Source organism: Lindgomyces ingoldianus, assembly GCF_010093535.1.
Source record: "Lindgomyces ingoldianus strain ATCC 200398 unplaced genomic scaffold BDR25scaffold_49, whole genome shotgun sequence".
NCBI lineage: Eukaryota > Fungi > Ascomycota > Dothideomycetes > Pleosporales > Lindgomycetaceae > Lindgomyces > Lindgomyces ingoldianus.
In genome coordinates this window covers 140,360-157,857 of record NW_022985210.1, presented here as the reverse complement: position 1 = coordinate 157,857, position 17,498 = coordinate 140,360, and the positions used below count along the sequence as shown (strand labels likewise).

General features: G+C 50.1%; 7 protein-coding genes across 7 annotated transcripts; 3 read left to right on the top strand and 4 right to left on the bottom strand.

The window, feature by feature from the left end:
• Window positions 1–552: 552 nt before the first annotated feature.
• BDR25DRAFT_337590 (uncharacterized protein) lies at window positions 553–2,938 on the bottom strand. Its single transcript, XM_033693203.1, has 2 exons — window positions 2,336–2,938; window positions 553–2,287 (listed from the first exon to the last, which is right to left on the bottom strand). Exons 1-2 carry the CDS (start codon window positions 2,912–2,914, stop codon window positions 791–793), a joined length of 2,076 nt encoding a protein of 691 aa, XP_033540910.1. The 5' UTR covers window positions 2,915–2,938; the 3' UTR covers window positions 553–790.
• Window positions 2,939–3,691: 753 nt separating this feature from the next.
• BDR25DRAFT_307385 (uncharacterized protein) lies at window positions 3,692–6,446 on the top strand. The gene has a single exon (XM_033690830.1). The coding sequence runs from the start codon at window positions 3,754–3,756 to the stop codon at window positions 6,070–6,072; it is 2,319 nt and encodes a 772-aa protein (XP_033540909.1). The 5' UTR covers window positions 3,692–3,753; the 3' UTR covers window positions 6,073–6,446.
• On the bottom strand, window positions 6,337–6,920 carry BDR25DRAFT_346881 (uncharacterized protein). Its single transcript, XM_033694198.1, has 2 exons — window positions 6,714–6,920; window positions 6,337–6,659 (listed from the first exon to the last, which is right to left on the bottom strand). The coding sequence occupies exons 1-2, from the start codon at window positions 6,842–6,844 to the stop codon at window positions 6,449–6,451; spliced, it is 342 nt and encodes a 113-aa protein (XP_033540908.1). The 5' UTR covers window positions 6,845–6,920; the 3' UTR covers window positions 6,337–6,448.
• A 1,024-nt stretch (window positions 6,921–7,944) lies between these two features.
• On the top strand, window positions 7,945–11,022 carry BDR25DRAFT_243434 (kinase-like protein; the record flags this gene model as incomplete). The annotated part of the gene is made up of 3 exons (XM_033685821.1): window positions 7,945–8,123; window positions 8,171–8,535; window positions 8,603–11,022. 3 exons carry the CDS (start codon window positions 7,945–7,947, stop codon window positions 11,020–11,022), a joined length of 2,964 nt encoding a protein of 987 aa, XP_033540907.1.
• Window positions 11,023–11,128: 106 nt separating this feature from the next.
• Window positions 11,129–12,092, top strand: BDR25DRAFT_361992 (uncharacterized protein; the record flags this gene model as incomplete). Its single annotated transcript, XM_033696522.1, has 5 exons — window positions 11,129–11,508; window positions 11,565–11,684; window positions 11,761–11,789; window positions 11,815–11,872; window positions 11,906–12,092. The coding sequence occupies 5 exons, from the start codon at window positions 11,129–11,131 to the stop codon at window positions 12,090–12,092; spliced, it is 774 nt and encodes a 257-aa protein (XP_033540906.1).
• A 588-nt stretch (window positions 12,093–12,680) lies between these two features.
• Window positions 12,681–15,068, bottom strand: BDR25DRAFT_307383 (RNA polymerase I-specific transcription initiation factor RRN3). The gene has a single exon (XM_033690829.1). The coding sequence runs from the start codon at window positions 14,968–14,970 to the stop codon at window positions 12,901–12,903; it is 2,070 nt and encodes a 689-aa protein (XP_033540905.1). The 5' UTR covers window positions 14,971–15,068; the 3' UTR covers window positions 12,681–12,900.
• A 196-nt stretch (window positions 15,069–15,264) lies between these two features.
• On the bottom strand, window positions 15,265–16,975 carry BDR25DRAFT_307380 (putative peptidyl-prolyl cis-trans isomerase). The gene is made up of 5 exons (XM_033690828.1): window positions 16,651–16,975; window positions 16,489–16,583; window positions 16,153–16,295; window positions 15,826–15,963; window positions 15,265–15,748 (listed from the first exon to the last, which is right to left on the bottom strand). The coding sequence occupies exons 2-5, from the start codon at window positions 16,541–16,543 to the stop codon at window positions 15,551–15,553; spliced, it is 534 nt and encodes a 177-aa protein (XP_033540904.1). The 5' UTR covers window positions 16,544–16,583; window positions 16,651–16,975; the 3' UTR covers window positions 15,265–15,550.
• Between the last annotated feature and the right edge of the window lie 523 nt (window positions 16,976–17,498).

Genomic DNA, 17,498 nt, shown 5'->3' with positions numbered 1-17,498 from the left:
GGGATGAAGGGGGACCTTTATCATCTACACAAGTCTACCAGGCAGCAGGGTATTGACCTTCATGCAGTTGCTTCGCTGAATGAGGTATTTTCAGCAAACTGCAGGTTGTCAGTGGGCTCCTGTAGACTATATTGGATCGCAATGGCCATCGCTTCCTCCGTTGCACAATTCTAATTTACGCCATGGCTGCGAGAAAATATGTCGAAGCATGATATCTTTTATCTAGAGGCACTCGGGTCGACTTTACGTTCAAAGCACCTTTCATACGGCGATATTTCCCAATAGGCTGCGAATCCGACAATAATACTGGTCCGGCAAGCTGCAATTTCTACCCCAGGGAAATCTCCTCATGGAGCTCTGTGTGGGTCAGAGGCTTGAAAACCACGATATCCGGAAGAGATTGTCACTTGGAGAGGATGCTACAACCAAGTTGAGTCTGCACTTGTTGGCAGCTATGGAGATACGTTGAAGCGTTAAGGCCATATTTGGCAACGGCTATGTAATGGCTGTGAAGTGGCGTTTTCCCGTGGCAATCGGGTCTGCACGATCGGAAAGCTAGAGAGTCGAGTTCGGGAAGAATGTAGTATGCCCATTACAAAGTTGTCAAGAACATGGCAAGGCCTTCGGAAATTTGATATGACGAAAATATAGCTGCAGATGAGCGACTGGCGCAATATTCGGCGCCCAGGGACATGAGACCTGGCATAATGGCAGGTGCTCGACGTAGGTTAAACCGTAAGAGTCATATCCTAGTAGTCTAAGTAAAGCTTCCGTGTAGCAGCGCTCATATCTACATGCTAATCCACCTCGCCATCCAAGTTTGCGTAATCTCCCTCGCCTCATCCACCAACCCCATATCTAACAACAACTGCGAAGTTCCCCTGACCGCGCTCTCTAACGCACTCCAAATCCAAGCATGTGTGAAGCTCGTATGCTCTCCCACAAACACGGTATGCCTCTCCGTGTGATAATAGGCTGGAAGATATAGCTCTTGCTGCCCTAGCATAGGCGAACACCACGCCCCAGCCTGGAATTCGTTGTTCTCCCAGCAGATGCGATCATACGCGCCTGTGAACTGATCTTTAGCAACGGTACCGAAGGCCTCTATCATGGCACGCTGCGCCAGTGCGACGTGCTCGGTTTCGGTCATAGAGCCTAATGTGCGGGCTGGAGTGCCAGAGGAGTAGGATGCAAGGAGCACCCCGGGTCCGGAGAAGTTGATTTTGTAAGAGGGGAAGCAGACAGAGCCGATGCCGGGGATGTTTGTGCTGCCGCAGCCGCCGAGGATTGGGCGGTCGAGATGCTCCCAGAATCGGGTTTTGTAGTGGAGTGCGACTTTGCAGGATTGCTCGTAGTTGAGTGTGTTGATTGCCCGAGTGAGGAGTGAGGTATAGGTTGGAAGTCTCCAGAGTCGGACTTTGGAGAAGGGTACGGCCACGATTGTGTAGTCGAAGTCCATGGACGCTGTTTCCATGCTAAATGGATTGCCTGGTCGCCATTTTACGGTCATCTTTTCGGTGCTGGTATTCCAAGACATTTCTTGCACTTTGGTTTGAAACATCGTTCGATTAAGTACTAGAGGACCAAAGGCCCGAGGAAGTCTGGTAAGACCTTGATCAATTGTCCTCCATGTTGTAGCTGAGAAGTATACAGTCTCGTACTCCCACGACGGGTACACATCAGAAGTAGAGTCAACCAGATCGGTAACGTTCAAGTCGGTATTAAGAACGTAGCGAAGATACGCGGACTCTGAGAAGTTGAAATTTCCTGCCGCAACAGCAGCCTTGTGTGCTTTGAAGACGTTCGAGGCCATAGATTTAATTTTCTTGGTGTCCAGATCGATCCATTCCTCGAAAGCAGCTGAAGCTTCTTCTACAGCTGTCGCATTAACATAAGTGGCTGTGACATTGTCCCTTAGGCTGGGGCTTGCTGCTACTTCTGCAGCACCTGGGATAGTGCCATCTGCTCGTCGCTTTGATGTTGACACAGGTTGGTTCTTGCTGCTCTGAATCCACGGGATGAAGTTAACGGCGTAGTCCGGATCATGTAGGTTCATCCTGTTCAAGGCATCAGCCAGCTGGAACACCATTCGATGATCAAGTATCTGGATCGTTTCATTCGTATCAGGATCGGTTATGCTGACAGGAAAACGCATTGGACCCATTTCTTGGTACTGATAATCACTCGATTTTGAGCCATTCAGGTATGTGGTGTGAACACGACCTCCAATGCGTCCAGATGCCTCCAAAATCTTCCAATCGTGGATTCCAGCCGAATCGAGTAAGTACTGAAAGGCAGGTTAGCTCTAAATGCAAACTCATCTGATTTGGCTTACAGCGCTCATCAACCCAGACATTCCGCCCCCTATAATCCCAATAAGCTTCGATTTTGCACTAGAAACGAAGACGTGATCCGGCTCTTTTTCTTGAAGATAGGCCACACCATCGAACCACGGGCCCATGGCATCCGCAATATCTGCGAACGCCGTTGATCGCCGTTCCATTGGCTTCCTAACGGTGACAGGTGTGGAGCGACCAACCAATTCATCTCCAATAAATGCGTGCAGACATCCAGCATCAGGAGTGTCTACTAGAGGTAACCATACGAATTTGGTAGGCCGCCGATCGTCCCAATTCACGTGCCTCTTCGCCAACGGGTGGTCGCCAATGTGGGTTTCCCCAAGACAATGATGGGCCTCCTCTTTTGCCTTCAAATTGCATGAGCCATAGTGGATTGAAAGCTGCCCGTCAACTGCTCCATTGTACGTAATTCTCACATTGTGCATACCATTCGCATGTACCTTTAATGGGCCTTTAAACCTAACGGAATTGTGGGGGAGGGATGAGTAACAATAGGGGAGAAGCGAGGAAGTCCAAAAAAATATACGGAAAATAGTAGATTCCCAACACGCCATTACTAGAAATTGCTCGGAAACTCTGGGACTTAACCAAGAAATTTTACCCAAGTCATCCTAGCTTTTATCTATCATCGGGATGTAAAGTCTGTGTCACCAACAAAGGACCCATATGCAAAGCTGACAAACGTTACGACTGTGGCTGCTGATAGGAATCCTTCTCCATGTTTCTGGACGGAGTACGCCTTTCCGCTTGACAATAGTGGGCTGAGATGGCTCATCATCCTTGTGAAACATACGACGCCTTAGTAAATATTGGGCTAAAGTTCGCAAAGTAGACTTTGCCTTGCACGATTAGAGCTAGGACCGGCAAGATAAGACGTTGAAGGGTGAGCGTAAAGTGGAGGGTTGAGATAATCACACCAGGCGGAGGTACTAAGACTACTTTGCAAACAAGTTTCAAAGCCGTTGCTTGTTGTTTAACATATTTTCAAACAGACGATTCAGGACGCCTGGAGATCGATCTGTTACCTGTCAGGATAGTGTCTAGGAGAGGATTAAACCCTCTCGTCTACGGTTGTGGGGAGAGTGAATTACTAGCAAACATTACCTAGGGCTGTTAGTAAACGCAAAAGATTAGACGATGCCGGACACGGCGGAAGCGTGCAGATGGTGGATCCAAGAACGGAACGATATCAGAAAAGCGCTCACGAACGCAATAGGAAGGTGGTGTACGACAAACGGATCAATGGTTTCTGCGCGCTCCGGATGACTCACCAATCTTTATCGTTTCCAGCTCTGGCCTCCCTCTCAATACTCTCAACCTTGATCGATGTGGCACAAATGGATGAGTTTACAATTCTCGTACCTCAGTTAACTATATTGCCTGGTCCATCCATATGCTCCATCGTCTGGGACGAGGGAGTCTCTGTCATCCTCAAATCAGCCTACCAATTCGCACAATAACGACCGTACCTAAGACGATTCCAGGCTTTCTCAACACCTGGGATCCGTCTAGCCATGGAACTCTACGTGCTGCGAGAACCGCAAAGAGACAGAAGGTCGATGGCAGAGATGCAGCAAAGGATGCCATTCGGAGAGCTGTCCGAAAGGAAATACGAAATAAGGACAATGTAACAATTACTGGCAACTTCGCTCGGACCGATGCGGTTAGGCGACTGAACTATTGCCTTTTACTTGTGGACTCTAAAGGATGCAATGACGATGTTCGCTCTCGGGTTTGGAGAGCATATTCCTTGGCGAAAAGAACGTACCCCCAACTTCCTCTCGATATACCGAACCGAGCCTGGGACATACTCTGGGCCACACAATCGATTAAATCAATGAGAAATCGCTCACGAGACCCGCACCTTTGCGAGCTGTATCGAGACATGCGCGCAACCGGAAAACCAACAACTGTCAAACAACGAATCGCATATTTGGAAGGCATGTTCCTCACTGGGGAGGAAGAGAAGGCATTGAAGGAATGGGAGGACGACTACGATCAGTCAAATAACCAGCTGCGGCACGACTTCAAACCGGAGCACCTTGAAGCTGGTGCGAGGATGTATGCACTGGCTGGTAATGCGGATAGAGCACGAGGTATCATGGACGAGCTCTTCGAGCTTTACCCTGATTGGGACCCGACCATTATAATGGCTGTCTTCAGGGCTCATACTCGATCCGATTTAGCAGAGCACCATGACATTGCTCAAAAAATGTATTCGAGAATGAAAGACGTCCTAGGGGACCGTGTCACTCTTAGGGATTATGATAGTTGGTTTGTGGGATTTCTGGAGGCTCGCCATCTTTCGTACTCTAAAAAGGTCTTCAAAGAGATGGTCACACATGGATTCATCGCTCGCGATTCTTCCCAGACTGAAATCAACGAGGTTCTCCGGAGACTGCACCTTCTCTATCGCCTTGGAACCGATATCGAGAAAATGTCCAGCATCGCCCTCCAGGCCATTACAATACTACCTCCGTCTTACCGATTTCACTTATTTGGCGATTGGGTCAAGTCCGCAGCTGTCAACAAGGCACCCGAGGCCGCAGCACAGATCTTAGAGATGATGATGAAACGCGGATACGATCCGCAAACCTTCCACTTCAACCTTCTTCTAAAGGCCCTGTTCCGTTCAAAAAAGAAACCAAACGAACTCAAAGCAGAAAATATGGCGTGGCGAATGATTGAGGCGTACAGGTCGTGGTCTGAGCCTGCACATTCTCTTTCGGCCGCTGACGCCATTTCCAAGCACACACACTTATTGAACAACAGGCCTTCGACTTCAGAGCTTGATTGGAAAACCCCCCCAGCCAACGTCACAACATTCGCCCTTCTAATGCAATGGCACGCCAACCATGCGCAGTGGGAACACGTCGACTATCTTACGCGATGGTTGAGAGACTCAAAACTCGCCCCCAATACGGCAGTCATGAACATTATGCTAGAGAATCAGTGCCGACAAGGGAAATATAATGAAGTCTGGAACATATACCGTTCATTAGCCGACGTACTGAAACCGCCGGTTGGAGGACGACTCCCTGGAGTTTTTCCTGACGGTGCTACCTTTAGATGCCTGTGGAAAACTTTGCGGCTTGCCCTCGGCGACCACGAAACACGGCATAATAGCACCCTTCCAAGTTCGCGCGACCTACTCAAAGAAACGCTCTGTTGGTGGGATCTCGTACGTAGCAGACACGACGCCGAACGGTTTCGAATTGGGTTGGCTGCTTCAAACCAAGGTGCACTCAACACATTAGTAATGCATTGCTTCAGCTATGATAACGATCTCACTGGCTCGCTTGTCGCCATGCACGTGTTCAGAAAGAAGTTTGGTCTCTTCCCATCGAACAAGTCAGCTCAGATTTTGCAGAACCAGATTGCCTGGGTGGATGCGCGGCGATCCGCCTCGACGAGTCGGAGACAGCACCAAAATGGCGTCTTCAAGCGAGATGTTGAGAAAATGGCCCGCGTTTACCATATGCTCATGCAGAAACGATTCGAACGAACGAACATGACGGGACAGCAGTTTTCTTATCTGAGCGAGGCAGAAATCGCCGACATGAACCTTAATCTATTGTCGGAATTCGTTCGCGTGATTTTAAAACGAAAACACACTCCCGAAGTCGTTGAGGGTATGATTGACCAAGCAAAGGCAGAGCTTGGTTTCCCAGAGATGAAGATCGGGGATCTAGATGCGTACAGTGTCGCTTGAGATTCGATCACATCATCCTCTATTCTATCACGCCTATAAGCTTTTTCTGCTTCTACTACTTACATAACTAGCATTTCTTTCTTTAAATTCTCTTCTTGTACGTCATTGTGCATCGAGGCGGTGTTCTGACCCGCCTCTTAGTTATATAGAGCGCTGTCCGATTAGGAAACTCAAAGACATATATGGACGGTGTTGGCTGGCAAGGGGGTCCCTCTTACACATGAACATAGCGGTTGTATTTGTATAACTACTTGTGCGATACCCAACCCTCCTCCCGCGTATCTGAAAGGGACGCTTCATCCTAATCTAACTCCAATCACTCTCTCACGAAAGTCTCTTCGAAGTCAAGGCCAATTGTGGCTGTCATCCGCGGACATTACAACCCCAGTGGATTCCCTGCCGTCCCCTTCCTCTGGGTCCCTCCCGATCTCGACGCCATCGTCGCTTTCGCGCCTCCCTTGCTGCTCGCAAGCCCGAGAGGATTCTTGTTTGTGCCAGCACGAGCGCCAGAGGCTCCTGTCACATCTTTGATGGAGTTACCGTATTCACGGACGGTGTCACCCCAACCTCGAGTGGTGTTTGTAACGCTGAATTCTTGTCAGTACGGGTTAAATACTACCAACGGCCAGAGAACCGCTGACCTCGAGCCTGCTCCTCTGCCTGCTCCAACTACGCCGTTGCCAACTGCATTGACGATGCCTCCAGTGAAGTTCCCCAGGCCTGCTGCTGCGGCATTCGTGGTGCGTGTGAGCCAGCTGTCATTTGGTGCCATTTCGGTGATGGATTAAATTCTAGTGGATTCTATGATTACAATGATGCAATGATGCAATGATGCAATGATGCAAACAAAAGGTATTCGAGGCATCGTGTGGCGGCGAGTGATGTCACAGGGCATAGGAGTGGCTAGTGAATGCCATCCGGCACTAGCCCTGTTTTAAATTAAGCTCGCATTAGCGGGAAGGCAGGGATGTGCGTGGAGACCTCGCGGCTTTGTATCACGAAATCTGCCGCGGCAGGTACAACACATTAACTTCTCCCCAACGCTCCTTTTGTTCACATTTCCGTATGCATTCTGTGCTCACTGGATCTGTACCTCACTTTCTGTATCCCAGCATGCTGCTCTGACCGCTTGTTGTTGTGCCTTCACTCTGCGGGCGCGTGAACCTGTTGCAACGTCTGAACAGTTGAAGGTCTGTCACCGCTTCGAACGACGCCCATCACGCAGTATGACTGTCTTTCACCGGGCCCAAACTTAATTGAACTTCACGTCGTAAGTCGTTCCCTCTCTCTCGCCCAGCACAAACGCCCAGAACTACCACCTCGGCGCCTTGCGTGCTGGGGCTGGCCGACGCAAATATGCGCAAACTCAAGCGGTCCAAGACCGACGTCGACGAAAGACAAAGGGATGAGAGCATTTCTTCCCGCCCCAGGCGTGGCCTATCTTTCGAAAGGTTAACAAGTATAGGTCGTAGGAAGAAACCACCGAACACACCAATCTCGCAGCTCTCGATTTCGAGACCAATTCTTCCCCACCACCAGAAAATTGGCTACCGATCGCCGCTATTAGATCTGGGGCACGTCTCCCCGCCTCCACAGACACCGTCGCTTGATCGCTTCTCAAGTCCCCCCACAACACAAGGCGGAGTTCCATTCAACACTCACGGCTATTCGAATTCCGACCCACCAATTGCAATCACGTTCCCGCCGCTTTCTCCCCTTCAGCCCCCACTGCGAATAACCGCAGACGAGAATACTGGGCATAGTCATAGCAGAAGCAATAGCCCGCTAGAAATTATAACAGAGTCCCCGTTCAAAGTTGAGCGCGCGGTAGCTCTATTAAAGAGGCAGGTCACCGCGGAGCGGGTTTCTAAAATGGAGAGTTCCCTCTTGCAGCCACCGCAAAATGCGGGCACAAAGAGTCGCGCGATCCAGCAGGCAAAAGAGATGGAGATGCTAGTCGCAGAGAGGGCGAAGCGCAGCGGAGATGAACCGCCACCTTATGGATTCTCTGAATTGATTGGGAAGGGCTCGTATGGTCGTGTCTTTAAAGGGTGGGTGAAGCCCATGCGGTGAACGCATCTGGCTGACCACAGAGCAGCATCAATCCCGCAACCGGTGGACTGGTTGCGATCAAGATCATCGATATTGACAAGGTCGACTATGAGGAAATGACCACGAAGAACCTGGAAGAAACGCTAAAAGAGATCAGGATTCTGCAGCAGTTACGGGATAGCAAGGCGCGTCCGTACGTCAATATCATTGAAGAGGCCCGAACCGTCCACAATGAGCTCTGGATCATCAGCGAATATTGCAGCGGCGGCAGCGTGCACACTCTCATGAAGCCAACAATGACACTTCAGAATCCCGGCCTAGATGAGAAGTACATCATAGCTATCGCACGTGAACTAGCGTTGGGACTTAAGTACATCCACGAAGCAGGCGTTTTACATCGGGATCTCAAGTGTAAGTTGGCCATAGCACTGTCTGCTATAATTCGGTAAATGCGCATTACTAATCATACCACCCACAGGCAACAATATTCTTGTCAATGAAGAGGGTCGAGTGCAGTTGTGCGACTTTGGTGTCTCAGGCCAGTTGGAGCCCGAAATCGCGAAACGCTCGACGATCGTTGGTACACCTTACTGGATGGCTCCAGAGTTACAAAAGGAATGGGTGAAAGATGCGGATCCCAGCAGCATGGTCCGACCGAATGAAGTTCTTTATGGTTCCGAGGTCGATATCTGGGCATACGGATGCACAGTCTTCGAAATGGCGACCGGTTTTCCTCCATTCCACAAAACTGTTCAATGGAAACTTCCCGAGAGTGGCATTCCTCAACTCGAAGGCGCTAGGTTTTCTGATAATCTCAAGAGTCTCGTTGCTTTCGTCCTCGCACCCAATCCTCAGGATCGTCCAACGTCAGACCAAATTCTAGAGCATCCATTTCTCGCAAACACTACCAAGATGTATCCTTCTTATATTCTGGTCCAGCTTGTGGAGCGCTACTATCGTTGGGAACAGGGCGGAGGCGCTCGCGCTTCACTCTTCAATCCCTATGGTGCTCAAGCACCTGATCCCCTTGCTCCAGAGATCGAAGACGATGAAGATGACTGGACGTTCAGCACCACTGATGATTTCGAAAGGCAAATTGGCGGCCAGTTTCCTGACCCATTCTCCGGCTCACCGTCTGGTCAAAATTTCATGAGCGCGCCTCCCCCTGACGACGATCGCTTTGCAAAGTTACAGGCAAGTATCAAGGAAGAGCAAATCAAACGAGGAAAGCGGCGCCTGGATCGAGTATTCGACCAGAATTCAACACCCTATCGGTACAGCGGGGTAGGGTCTGATCGACCTCCTTCTGACCTCGTTCTTCGTGACTTCAACCCCGGTGCACCAAATCGAGAAACGGTTATTGACTTAGACTTTGCTGCACCCTCGGTAGCAGATGTCCCTAGTATTGATCTTGGCGAGGTACCCACCTTGAAAGCTAATCGAATGCATCGGCTGCTCCGCGAAACAGAGCTGGAGGAGGAAGAAGAAGGGCATGATTCCTTCTCGCAGAATCAACTAACGAAACGCGCAACTCGTGACTGGAAATTTCCAGTTATGGCAGAGGACCCTATGCCGGCGAAACCAATTCCAGAAAAGCCGAATCGACGGACAATGGAGTGGACTTTTGATGCGTCCATGGCTGAGGCAAACTACGAGCCTCTTCCCAAAGAACTTCGGTTTTCTCGCCGACGTGAGACCCAAGAACTTACCGTCCCAATGATGACTGCGCCTCTAGAAGACAACCGCCGGACTCGCGATTTTGTCTTTCCACCGAGGGAGCCAGCCGAGAGTCAAAGCAGCATGTCTGATCAAGGCCCTGTCTTCGCGTCTTCACCCACACTTGGACCTGACTTCCGACCGAGTTTGAGACATGCTACGACTGAACCTGTTGGCTCGTTCGACGATTATCCTCGTATTATCTCGGCGCCAGATTCCCCCCTTCGAACTTCAATGATAGATTTGGACATGGCGAACATTGATGATTATCGCCCGTCCACCGCCGACTCAGCATCAACGTCCACATATACGGCAGGAACAGAGGCCACGAACGGCAATCCCTTTGATCTCGAAGACCAAGTCCATCTCTCACAGAATAACAACCGTGCCTCGTACCACATGAAATCGCAATCCGAACCCAATCACGCCATCCCTGGTCTTCTCACACCTAACGCTTACGACGAGCAAGAGTACCCCACAGAGCAAGGACACCCTCACTCCATGCACGCCCGGGGTGTCTCTTCCGTCTCGCAGATGCAAGTGAAGCCCCCGCCAAACAACATGGGATACAGTCGACAGCGCAGCCAGCAAGTAGTCTGGGATAGCTGGAGCCACCAAGCCGCCTACAACATCGATGAGTCCCCACCCGCATCCGTGTCAACCTCTGGCTCAGCCGAAGACGAAGACTCCGTCGACGAACTCTGGGAACAATATGAAAGACAAGCCCAGCAGTCACAACGTCGGCTCTACGACCGCGGACCCTCGAGTATGCGCTCCCGGAGAACCGCATCGACGGATGATGACCTTGCGCGCTCTTCCGACGCAGATGCGGAAGAATACGCGGACGATAATGATGGCCTTGCTTTCCAGCGCCCGGCCACACGTACGTCAACGCTCATATCCCGCGTCAGCGTTGGGCCTAACGGGAAGCCGCTTGTCGATTTCCCGGTCCCGAGGGGTCCTGATCCTGAAGCGCTAGTCGGTGTGGAGAGTGACCCCATCATTCTGAGTAATGCGTTGTGGAAGAGTACGACGGAGTTAAGGGATGGATTGAGGGCAAGTAGGGATTTGTTGAAAGCAATGAGGTTGGAGGAGATGAAACCTCCGGGAATGGGAATGGAGGGGTTAAGTGAAGAGGAGGGAGATGGGGAGGGGCAGGGAACGGTTAGGGTGGCGAAGTGAGCTGAGTTTCTGAGGTAAGTGGTACTGTTTTTTTTGTTTTTGCTATTGTTATTGGGATTTTCAGAACACTTTTCTTGCGATACAGGACTTTACTTAGAACCAGGTGATGGAGTATTCGGGCTCAGGGCCTCTGGGCCTTCAGGCGGCGTTCGGAGAAATGTCCTTTGTGGGACTGGCAGGAGTTGGGTTTTGGAGGTGGATATATATGATGATTGACGAGGTTATGAATGAGGCATTCGAGCGCATGAATAAGTGCAGAAGGCGGCACCTACAGCTCTCCGTAGCTGATACCAAAACGAGTCTAAAAGAGATAGAGTTGTTTGTGCTCAGTGACAACCATCAGACCAAGCTATGTTATCAGAATAAAGATTGTTCTCTCCACGTTCTTGCTACGACTCCATTTCTCTCTCAACCTCACCCGCTTTTACCTAAAATCCCAGAGAATCCCATAATGAACCACCACGTCTTCACCCCCAACGCCATCATGTCCGAAATACGCAGACCCCTCACGCCCAATATTCTCCGCCATCGCACTCCCTCAGCAATGGATCACCTTCGCAACCGCCGCTATTATCATGCTGGAGATACCTGAACGCTTCCTTCGCACTCGACCACCACGTCGTCGTCATTCGGAAGAACGTAGTACGGAAGAACATGGGACGGTGAGACCTGGAGATTAGGGAAATTAACAAACGCTCCGGCGCTACACCTGCTTTCCTAATGCGGAATGTGTGAGAGATTTCAGGCGCCGTTGAGGAAGCTTGTAAGTGAACCCCGGGCAATGATCACGAGGGATTTTGGAAAGTAAGGTGAAGGAGATAGGAGAAAGGGAATTAAGTGAGTACGACGAGTGACAGAAGTTCTCACGAGAGAAGGGCAAAAGGTACGGTAACTTCTGTTTACTTCTAGCGATATTTTTAGCAGAAGGTATGTATGACAAGGAGTACACTAAGGCCCATTCAGGAAGTAGTTTTATGAGACAACGAAAAAAAGGTTCCCAGAATACAGAAGTAGCTTCGTATTGCACATCCATTCATTCACTCCTCCTCCTTAAACGAGAATACACCTAGGCCGAGCCCCGACAAGGGAATCTAAAGGCCTTAACCTATATGACATCAACGCCGCCGCTCGCTCCCTCCCGCTTTTTAACCTCATTTACTCTTAACCCCGTTCTCATAGTGGGAGAATAGAAGTAGCCTTCTAAAATACGATTGACTTCAGTTTAAGGAATTTGTAAAATAATGCTTGCTTGTGAAAGGGAAGCCTGTTCCACTAGTGTACAAAAAAACCAACGTCGACTTTCGGTTAGTATTGTCAAGGAACTTGGAGCCAATAATAACTCCCTAGTCGATATAATTAACAGTGATTGGTAGGCGCACACAATTTTCTACTCCACACACATTCTTTCTAGCCTTCATAAATCCGTTCTTTGATGATGCAGAGGTGTATAAAAACAGAGTAGGGCGCTGGAGCCCAAAAGGTGGGAGCAAAACCTGATATCTTAATAACTTGGTACAACGAAAACTAAGACAGCTATTACTCTCTGCATAGGCTGCTTGTCTAAGAATCAACTCTCCAGATACGACGTGATTTAAACTGCATCTACAGGCTCAACATAGCTGTCCTGCACAGCAAAATGATTGTATGAACACAACTTCATTCCCTTTCCAAGTCCTAATGACCTCTTATCCGACGCTAAAAGCGCCAGCCCATCTACATGCAGATCGCTGAAACCCAGACCTAACAATGCAACCAAACCATACCACGATCCCACGCGCTATAAATGCATCAAAAAGCTTTTCTCGACGCCATGCCAAGCCATATCATACCAAACTATACCATATCATTCAGTGCCCTGCAGCGCAGTACAAAAGTAAACTAAAAACTCGCATCCGTACCGTCGTCAATATCCACCTCCTCCTCACCATCATCTCCATCCTCAGACCCATCCCTCTCAGAATCGCTCTCATGATCCCCATTCTCTTCCTCTTCCTCTTCCTCATCATCATCATCTTCTTCTTCTTCCTCTTCTTCTTCTTCTTCTTCTTCCTCATTCCCACCTACAGGCTCCATCCCCGGAATAGGTTTCCACTGCACATAATCCTTTTCTAACCACCTCTTACTCCTGGGCAGAACATACGGATCAAACGGAAAGTACGCATCCAACAAAAAAGCCTCTTCGCCCTTCTTCATCGTCAGCGCCGTCTCCCTCGCTGCTACACCATCCATGTACCCAGTCCCCAGGCTCTTGGCCAGCCTAATCCGTTTATTGGTCTCGATGAGTGGAAAGACATAAAGGAAACGGAGATGGTGTGCCATGCGTGCGAATTGAGCGACGATGGTAGGGGCGCAGATCTTGAGAGGATTGAGTTTGGAGAAGATGTTTCGGCGGAGGATATCTTTGATATCGCTATACCAGAGGAAATCACCTTCGTGGTAGACGATTTCTTCGTCAGTGACGACATCGTCGTCGTCGGTGACAATGAGGTCTCGCCAGCGGAAGCAGAAGGTGTAAAGGAGTGCTTGGGCAATAGCGTAGTAGGTGCCGTAGCGCCGGACATCTGGGGCTTTGCAGCTCGACTCCTGGGTCATACGAAGTATTTCGAGGTGATGACATAGGAGGTCGAACACATCCCGGACAACAGAGCGAGAGACATGCGCACCACGGGCGATGAAGGAGGCTAGATACGCAGCTGCTGCAACACGCTCCATATGTGGGATACGGTTATTAAAGGCAAGATGTGAGCAGCATCCAGCAAAGCGCTCGGTAAGAGCGGGCGAGATTTGGCTGAAATGGAATAGTAGGAACTGTGTATGCCGCGAACGGTAAGTCTTCAGGATAATGCTCGCAAATTGTGAGAGGAGGATTTCGAATACATCGTCGGTTTCGAAAAGATCGCCTTGGGCGAAGATCGAGTCGTAGTGTGAGAAAAGGAGATCCATGATAGCGTCGAGCTTGGCAACGGATTCTTTAAGCTCTTTCAAGCGACGCTCTTCACCATGTATGCTTTCTTCGCTGGACACGGATTCGTAATCACTAACATCTTCCTCTTCCTCGTCGTCCATGTCTTTCGCCACGCCTTCCACCAGCTGGTCCTCAATATCGTCTTCCAACTCTTCCATGTCAACCTGAATTTGCGAGTCAATCTTGACCAGCTTATCCATGACAAGTGATAATATTTGCCCCTTTAACTCCGGACAGTACTCCGAGACTTTGAGGATGTTCTTGATATATTGGACATGGGCCTTTGTGGTATCAGTGGGGAAGGGGAACGTCGCCAAAAAGATGGATGGTAGATAGGTGCTCGTGAGAGGGTTGTGTCGCAAGAGAAACCTGAGGCAGTCGTGAACGCGGGCCTGGAGTTGCGAGCGCTGGATGTTCGGGTCGTCCTGTTGGCGTATGGCGGGTGACGGAAGTTCCATGAACATGTCCACCAGCATAGTGTAGACGGAGGAGGTGAAGCCGGGTTGGACAGATAACAATGACCGTAGAAGGTGTCGGTATGAGCTCACAAACTGCTCATTGCGGGCAATCCAACGACAGTCGATGATGGCATGTACAAGTCCGGAGCATTTGTGGTCGAGGAGGGGTACATTGTTAGCGAGAGCAATGACGTATTTTTGGAGAAGTCTAGTGAGAGGCGCATCGGCATCAGTAGGCTTAAGAGTGAAGAGTTCCCGTATCTGATCATAGCCTCCATTGTCGTTGGTAGCGTGCTTCTCCAAAGCGCGTCGGACCTCCTCCCCAACCAGCTCCAAGCTCTTTTCGTTCACGTCCGGAAGTATGTGAACGTCGATGTCGGGGTCAAATGTGACTCGACGGCGCTTGATTTGGCTTAATGAGAATTTGTCGGCGTCGAAGGTATCGGGTTGTTTGCGCTTGAGGCTGCCGCCAATGCTGGGGGCGATGATGCCAGTCGCTCTATTGGTGTTGGCAAGAGAGACCATGTTCGAGAGGTGTCCAGAGGCGTGCAGGTTACATCTGGTCAGTTGTAAAGGAAGAAAAGGCGCAGAGAAAATGAGTGGGTTGTGTGAGTGAAAATGCGGCGGGACGGTGAGAAACCGAACGAGAATGGGGTGGGGATCTGTGGGTAAATTTTTGCCAAGAGGCGCTTGGTCCTTGTTGCCACGTGACGCTGCACCTCAATCTCCTGCAGTACCAACCAAAAGATAGAGAACCAAAGAAGAGAGTGCACGAGGCTGCTCACGACGGGAAAGGAACGTTAAGGATCATCGTAATGCCGAGTCAAGTATTTCATATTCCTAAAACGTTTAACTAGTCTTAGTACTCCTCCCTACGTACCCATCATTCATCCTTTGATGCTACATAGATTTATCCCCGTCGTAAGTCTCTCCCTTGCATACAAGGTGATCTGAAGCCAGGATCTTAGAGTTTCCCAGACAGAGCTTTCCTCAGCAGGCACTATCCCAAGCATCCTTGCCTCTGAGTCTGTGTGGTTGCACAGATCCGTATCAACCGTGGAATGTCTCTCTCGGTGGTGCGAAGGAGCCCATTTCTGCCACGCGCTCACATCTCACCGCATTGTGAGATTGTAACATCCTGCGACGGCTTCTCTGAAATGACACGGGTGTTCTCAATCTTCGTGACGACGTCCATGCCTTCGACGACCTTACCAAAGACAACGTGCTTGTTGTTCAGGTGGGGAGTGCCTGAGGGATTAGTGGTAATGAAAAATTGGCAGCCATTAGTATTAGGACCGCTATTCTGAGATCAGGTTAGTAAATGAGATACAAACCAGAGGGAACTTGTGGACAATGCCATGGAGAATGTGGGATACTTACTGCCATTGCCAGCAGTCCAGGTTTGTCGACTTTGAGGCTGAAATTTTCATCTGCAAACTTGTCTACGCCATAGATGGTCCTCGTCCCAGTCCCATCTCCGTTGACGAAATCTCCACCCTGGATCATGAAACCCTTGATCTAGCGCGTAGACAGTCAGTGATAGTCTGCTGCATAGGGCCTAGCCGTAAATTCTTCCACGGCGCAAAGCAGCCCCTTCCATCATGAAATGTGTACGTGATGCATGTGATCAGGTTTCTTTCCGTTTTTCGCGTGGGCATCCACCACCCACAAGATGTAAATGCCTGCAGCCGTAAAAAGAAGACTTACCACACGGTGGAACTTGCAACCTTTATAACCCTGCGGCCGCCCTTGAAACTTGGTCTCACCGGTACAGAACTGACGAAAATTCTCGGCTGTCTTTGGAACTATATCCTTGAACACCTCCATCTTGATTCTCCCGAGCGGCTCCCCTTGATAACTGGTTAGTAGAGCATGTCAGTTGGTGTGATTGGACATTGCAAAACGACTCGCTTTTCCACATAGAGTTCAATAACAAGTAGGAAGGGTTCAAGACTAGGATGTGCCGAGAGAGCGATGGTATGGGGTAAACCTAATGTGGGCAGTGGCTTCAGGAATTTGAAAATGGTTGCAGACATGGCGTACCTCCTAACGTGATGTCAAAGAAGACGATTGGGTTCGGCTCGACAGACTCGGCCATGGTTGGGGCAGTGCAATATTGCTGCCAAACCGTTGATGATCTTGATGACGTTAGAGAGTGTTTCACGAGATCCGGATGGCGACGAAGGAGAGAAGAGAAAATCTCACCGAGCACAGCCTTGTGCTGAATAACCCTGTGCAGTTGTTGAAATCGTTGTCTGAATCGCTGGAAAATTCAGGATGCAGCGTGAGAGGCTGGGTACTCAGGGCCCCTGGGAAGGTCAAGCGGGTGATGTACAAAAGTCCGCTTGCATGGGCGTTAACGACGCTGCTTGGCGCTGGGAAGTTTTGCGAGAGGCGGCCCTAGATGAAGGATCGCCCAAGTGCAACCCGGAACTCTTCATGCGCAAAACTCAACAGGTGCTCTCAGAATCGTGAAGCGGCATGTCCACGATACGGAGTAGAGTGCGTGAATAAGATAGCGAACAGATGAATGACGACGGACGTATTGCGCCAGGTGTGTCTCGTAATTAAGCAACGATATCACTCGCATGCATGGCGTGCTGACGGACCGGAATCATTGGACGCAAGATCTTGCGGCTTGACGTTTGAGACAGTGAAGGGCAGGTCGGTGTTGCTGTCGCCCGCCCTGTATGCAGACTTCAGGATCAAGTCCAAAACTGGTCACGACTCTCGAGTCGCAGCAGCAGCAATGCCTTCACGGCAGCCAGCAAAGCCCTTCAGCACCACGCATTCACTCCCAGGTAGTCGAACTGTCAACTACCATTAACAGCGTTCGGGCATTCACCCGATAAGCCTTAATTGTCATCAATAGATAATCCGGAGCCACAAATCGCTAGCCCCCAGACCAGACTTGGCCTCGCTCGGTCTGTCAACTTTAGCGAGCCGATCCCTTTGTCGTCCTCCCTCCACCCCGTCGACCATCCCCAGCTTCAAGATCCCTCGCCGCAACCACAAGCACCTCCACATATCGGAGGGGCATGGCCGACAAAGCC

Bases quoted from the DNA above. Each gene is read 5' to 3' on its own strand.
- BDR25DRAFT_307385 (XM_033690830.1), top strand. From the start codon at position 3,754: ATGCTCCATCGTCTGGGACGAGGGAGTCTCTGTCATCCTCAAATCAGC.
- BDR25DRAFT_346881 (XM_033694198.1), bottom strand. From the start codon at position 6,844: ATGGCACCAAATGACAGCTGGCTCACACGCACCACGAATGCCGCAGCA. The intron at 6,660-6,713 runs GTCAGCGGTTCT...ACAAGAATTCAG, and splicing joins GGCAGAGGAGCAGGCTCGAG to CGTTACAAACACCACTCGAG.
- BDR25DRAFT_307383 (XM_033690829.1), bottom strand. From the start codon at position 14,970: ATGGTCTCTCTTGCCAACACCAATAGAGCGACTGGCATCATCGCCCCC.
- BDR25DRAFT_307380 (XM_033690828.1), bottom strand. From the start codon at position 16,543: ATGGCCGAGTCTGTCGAGCCGAACCCAATCGTCTTCTTTGACATCACG. The intron at 16,296-16,488 runs GTACGCCATGTC...CCAGTTATCAAG, and splicing joins CTTTGACATCACGTTAGGAG to GGGAGCCGCTCGGGAGAATC. The intron at 15,964-16,152 runs GTAAGTCTTCTT...TCTACGCGCTAG, and splicing joins GTTGCAAGTTCCACCGTGTG to ATCAAGGGTTTCATGATCCA.
- BDR25DRAFT_337590 (XM_033693203.1), bottom strand. From the start codon at position 2,914: ATGGCGTGTTGGGAATCTACTATTTTCCGTATATTTTTTTGGACTTCC. The intron at 2,288-2,335 runs GTAAGCCAAATC...CCTGCCTTTCAG, and splicing joins TGTCTGGGTTGATGAGCGCT to TACTTACTCGATTCGGCTGG.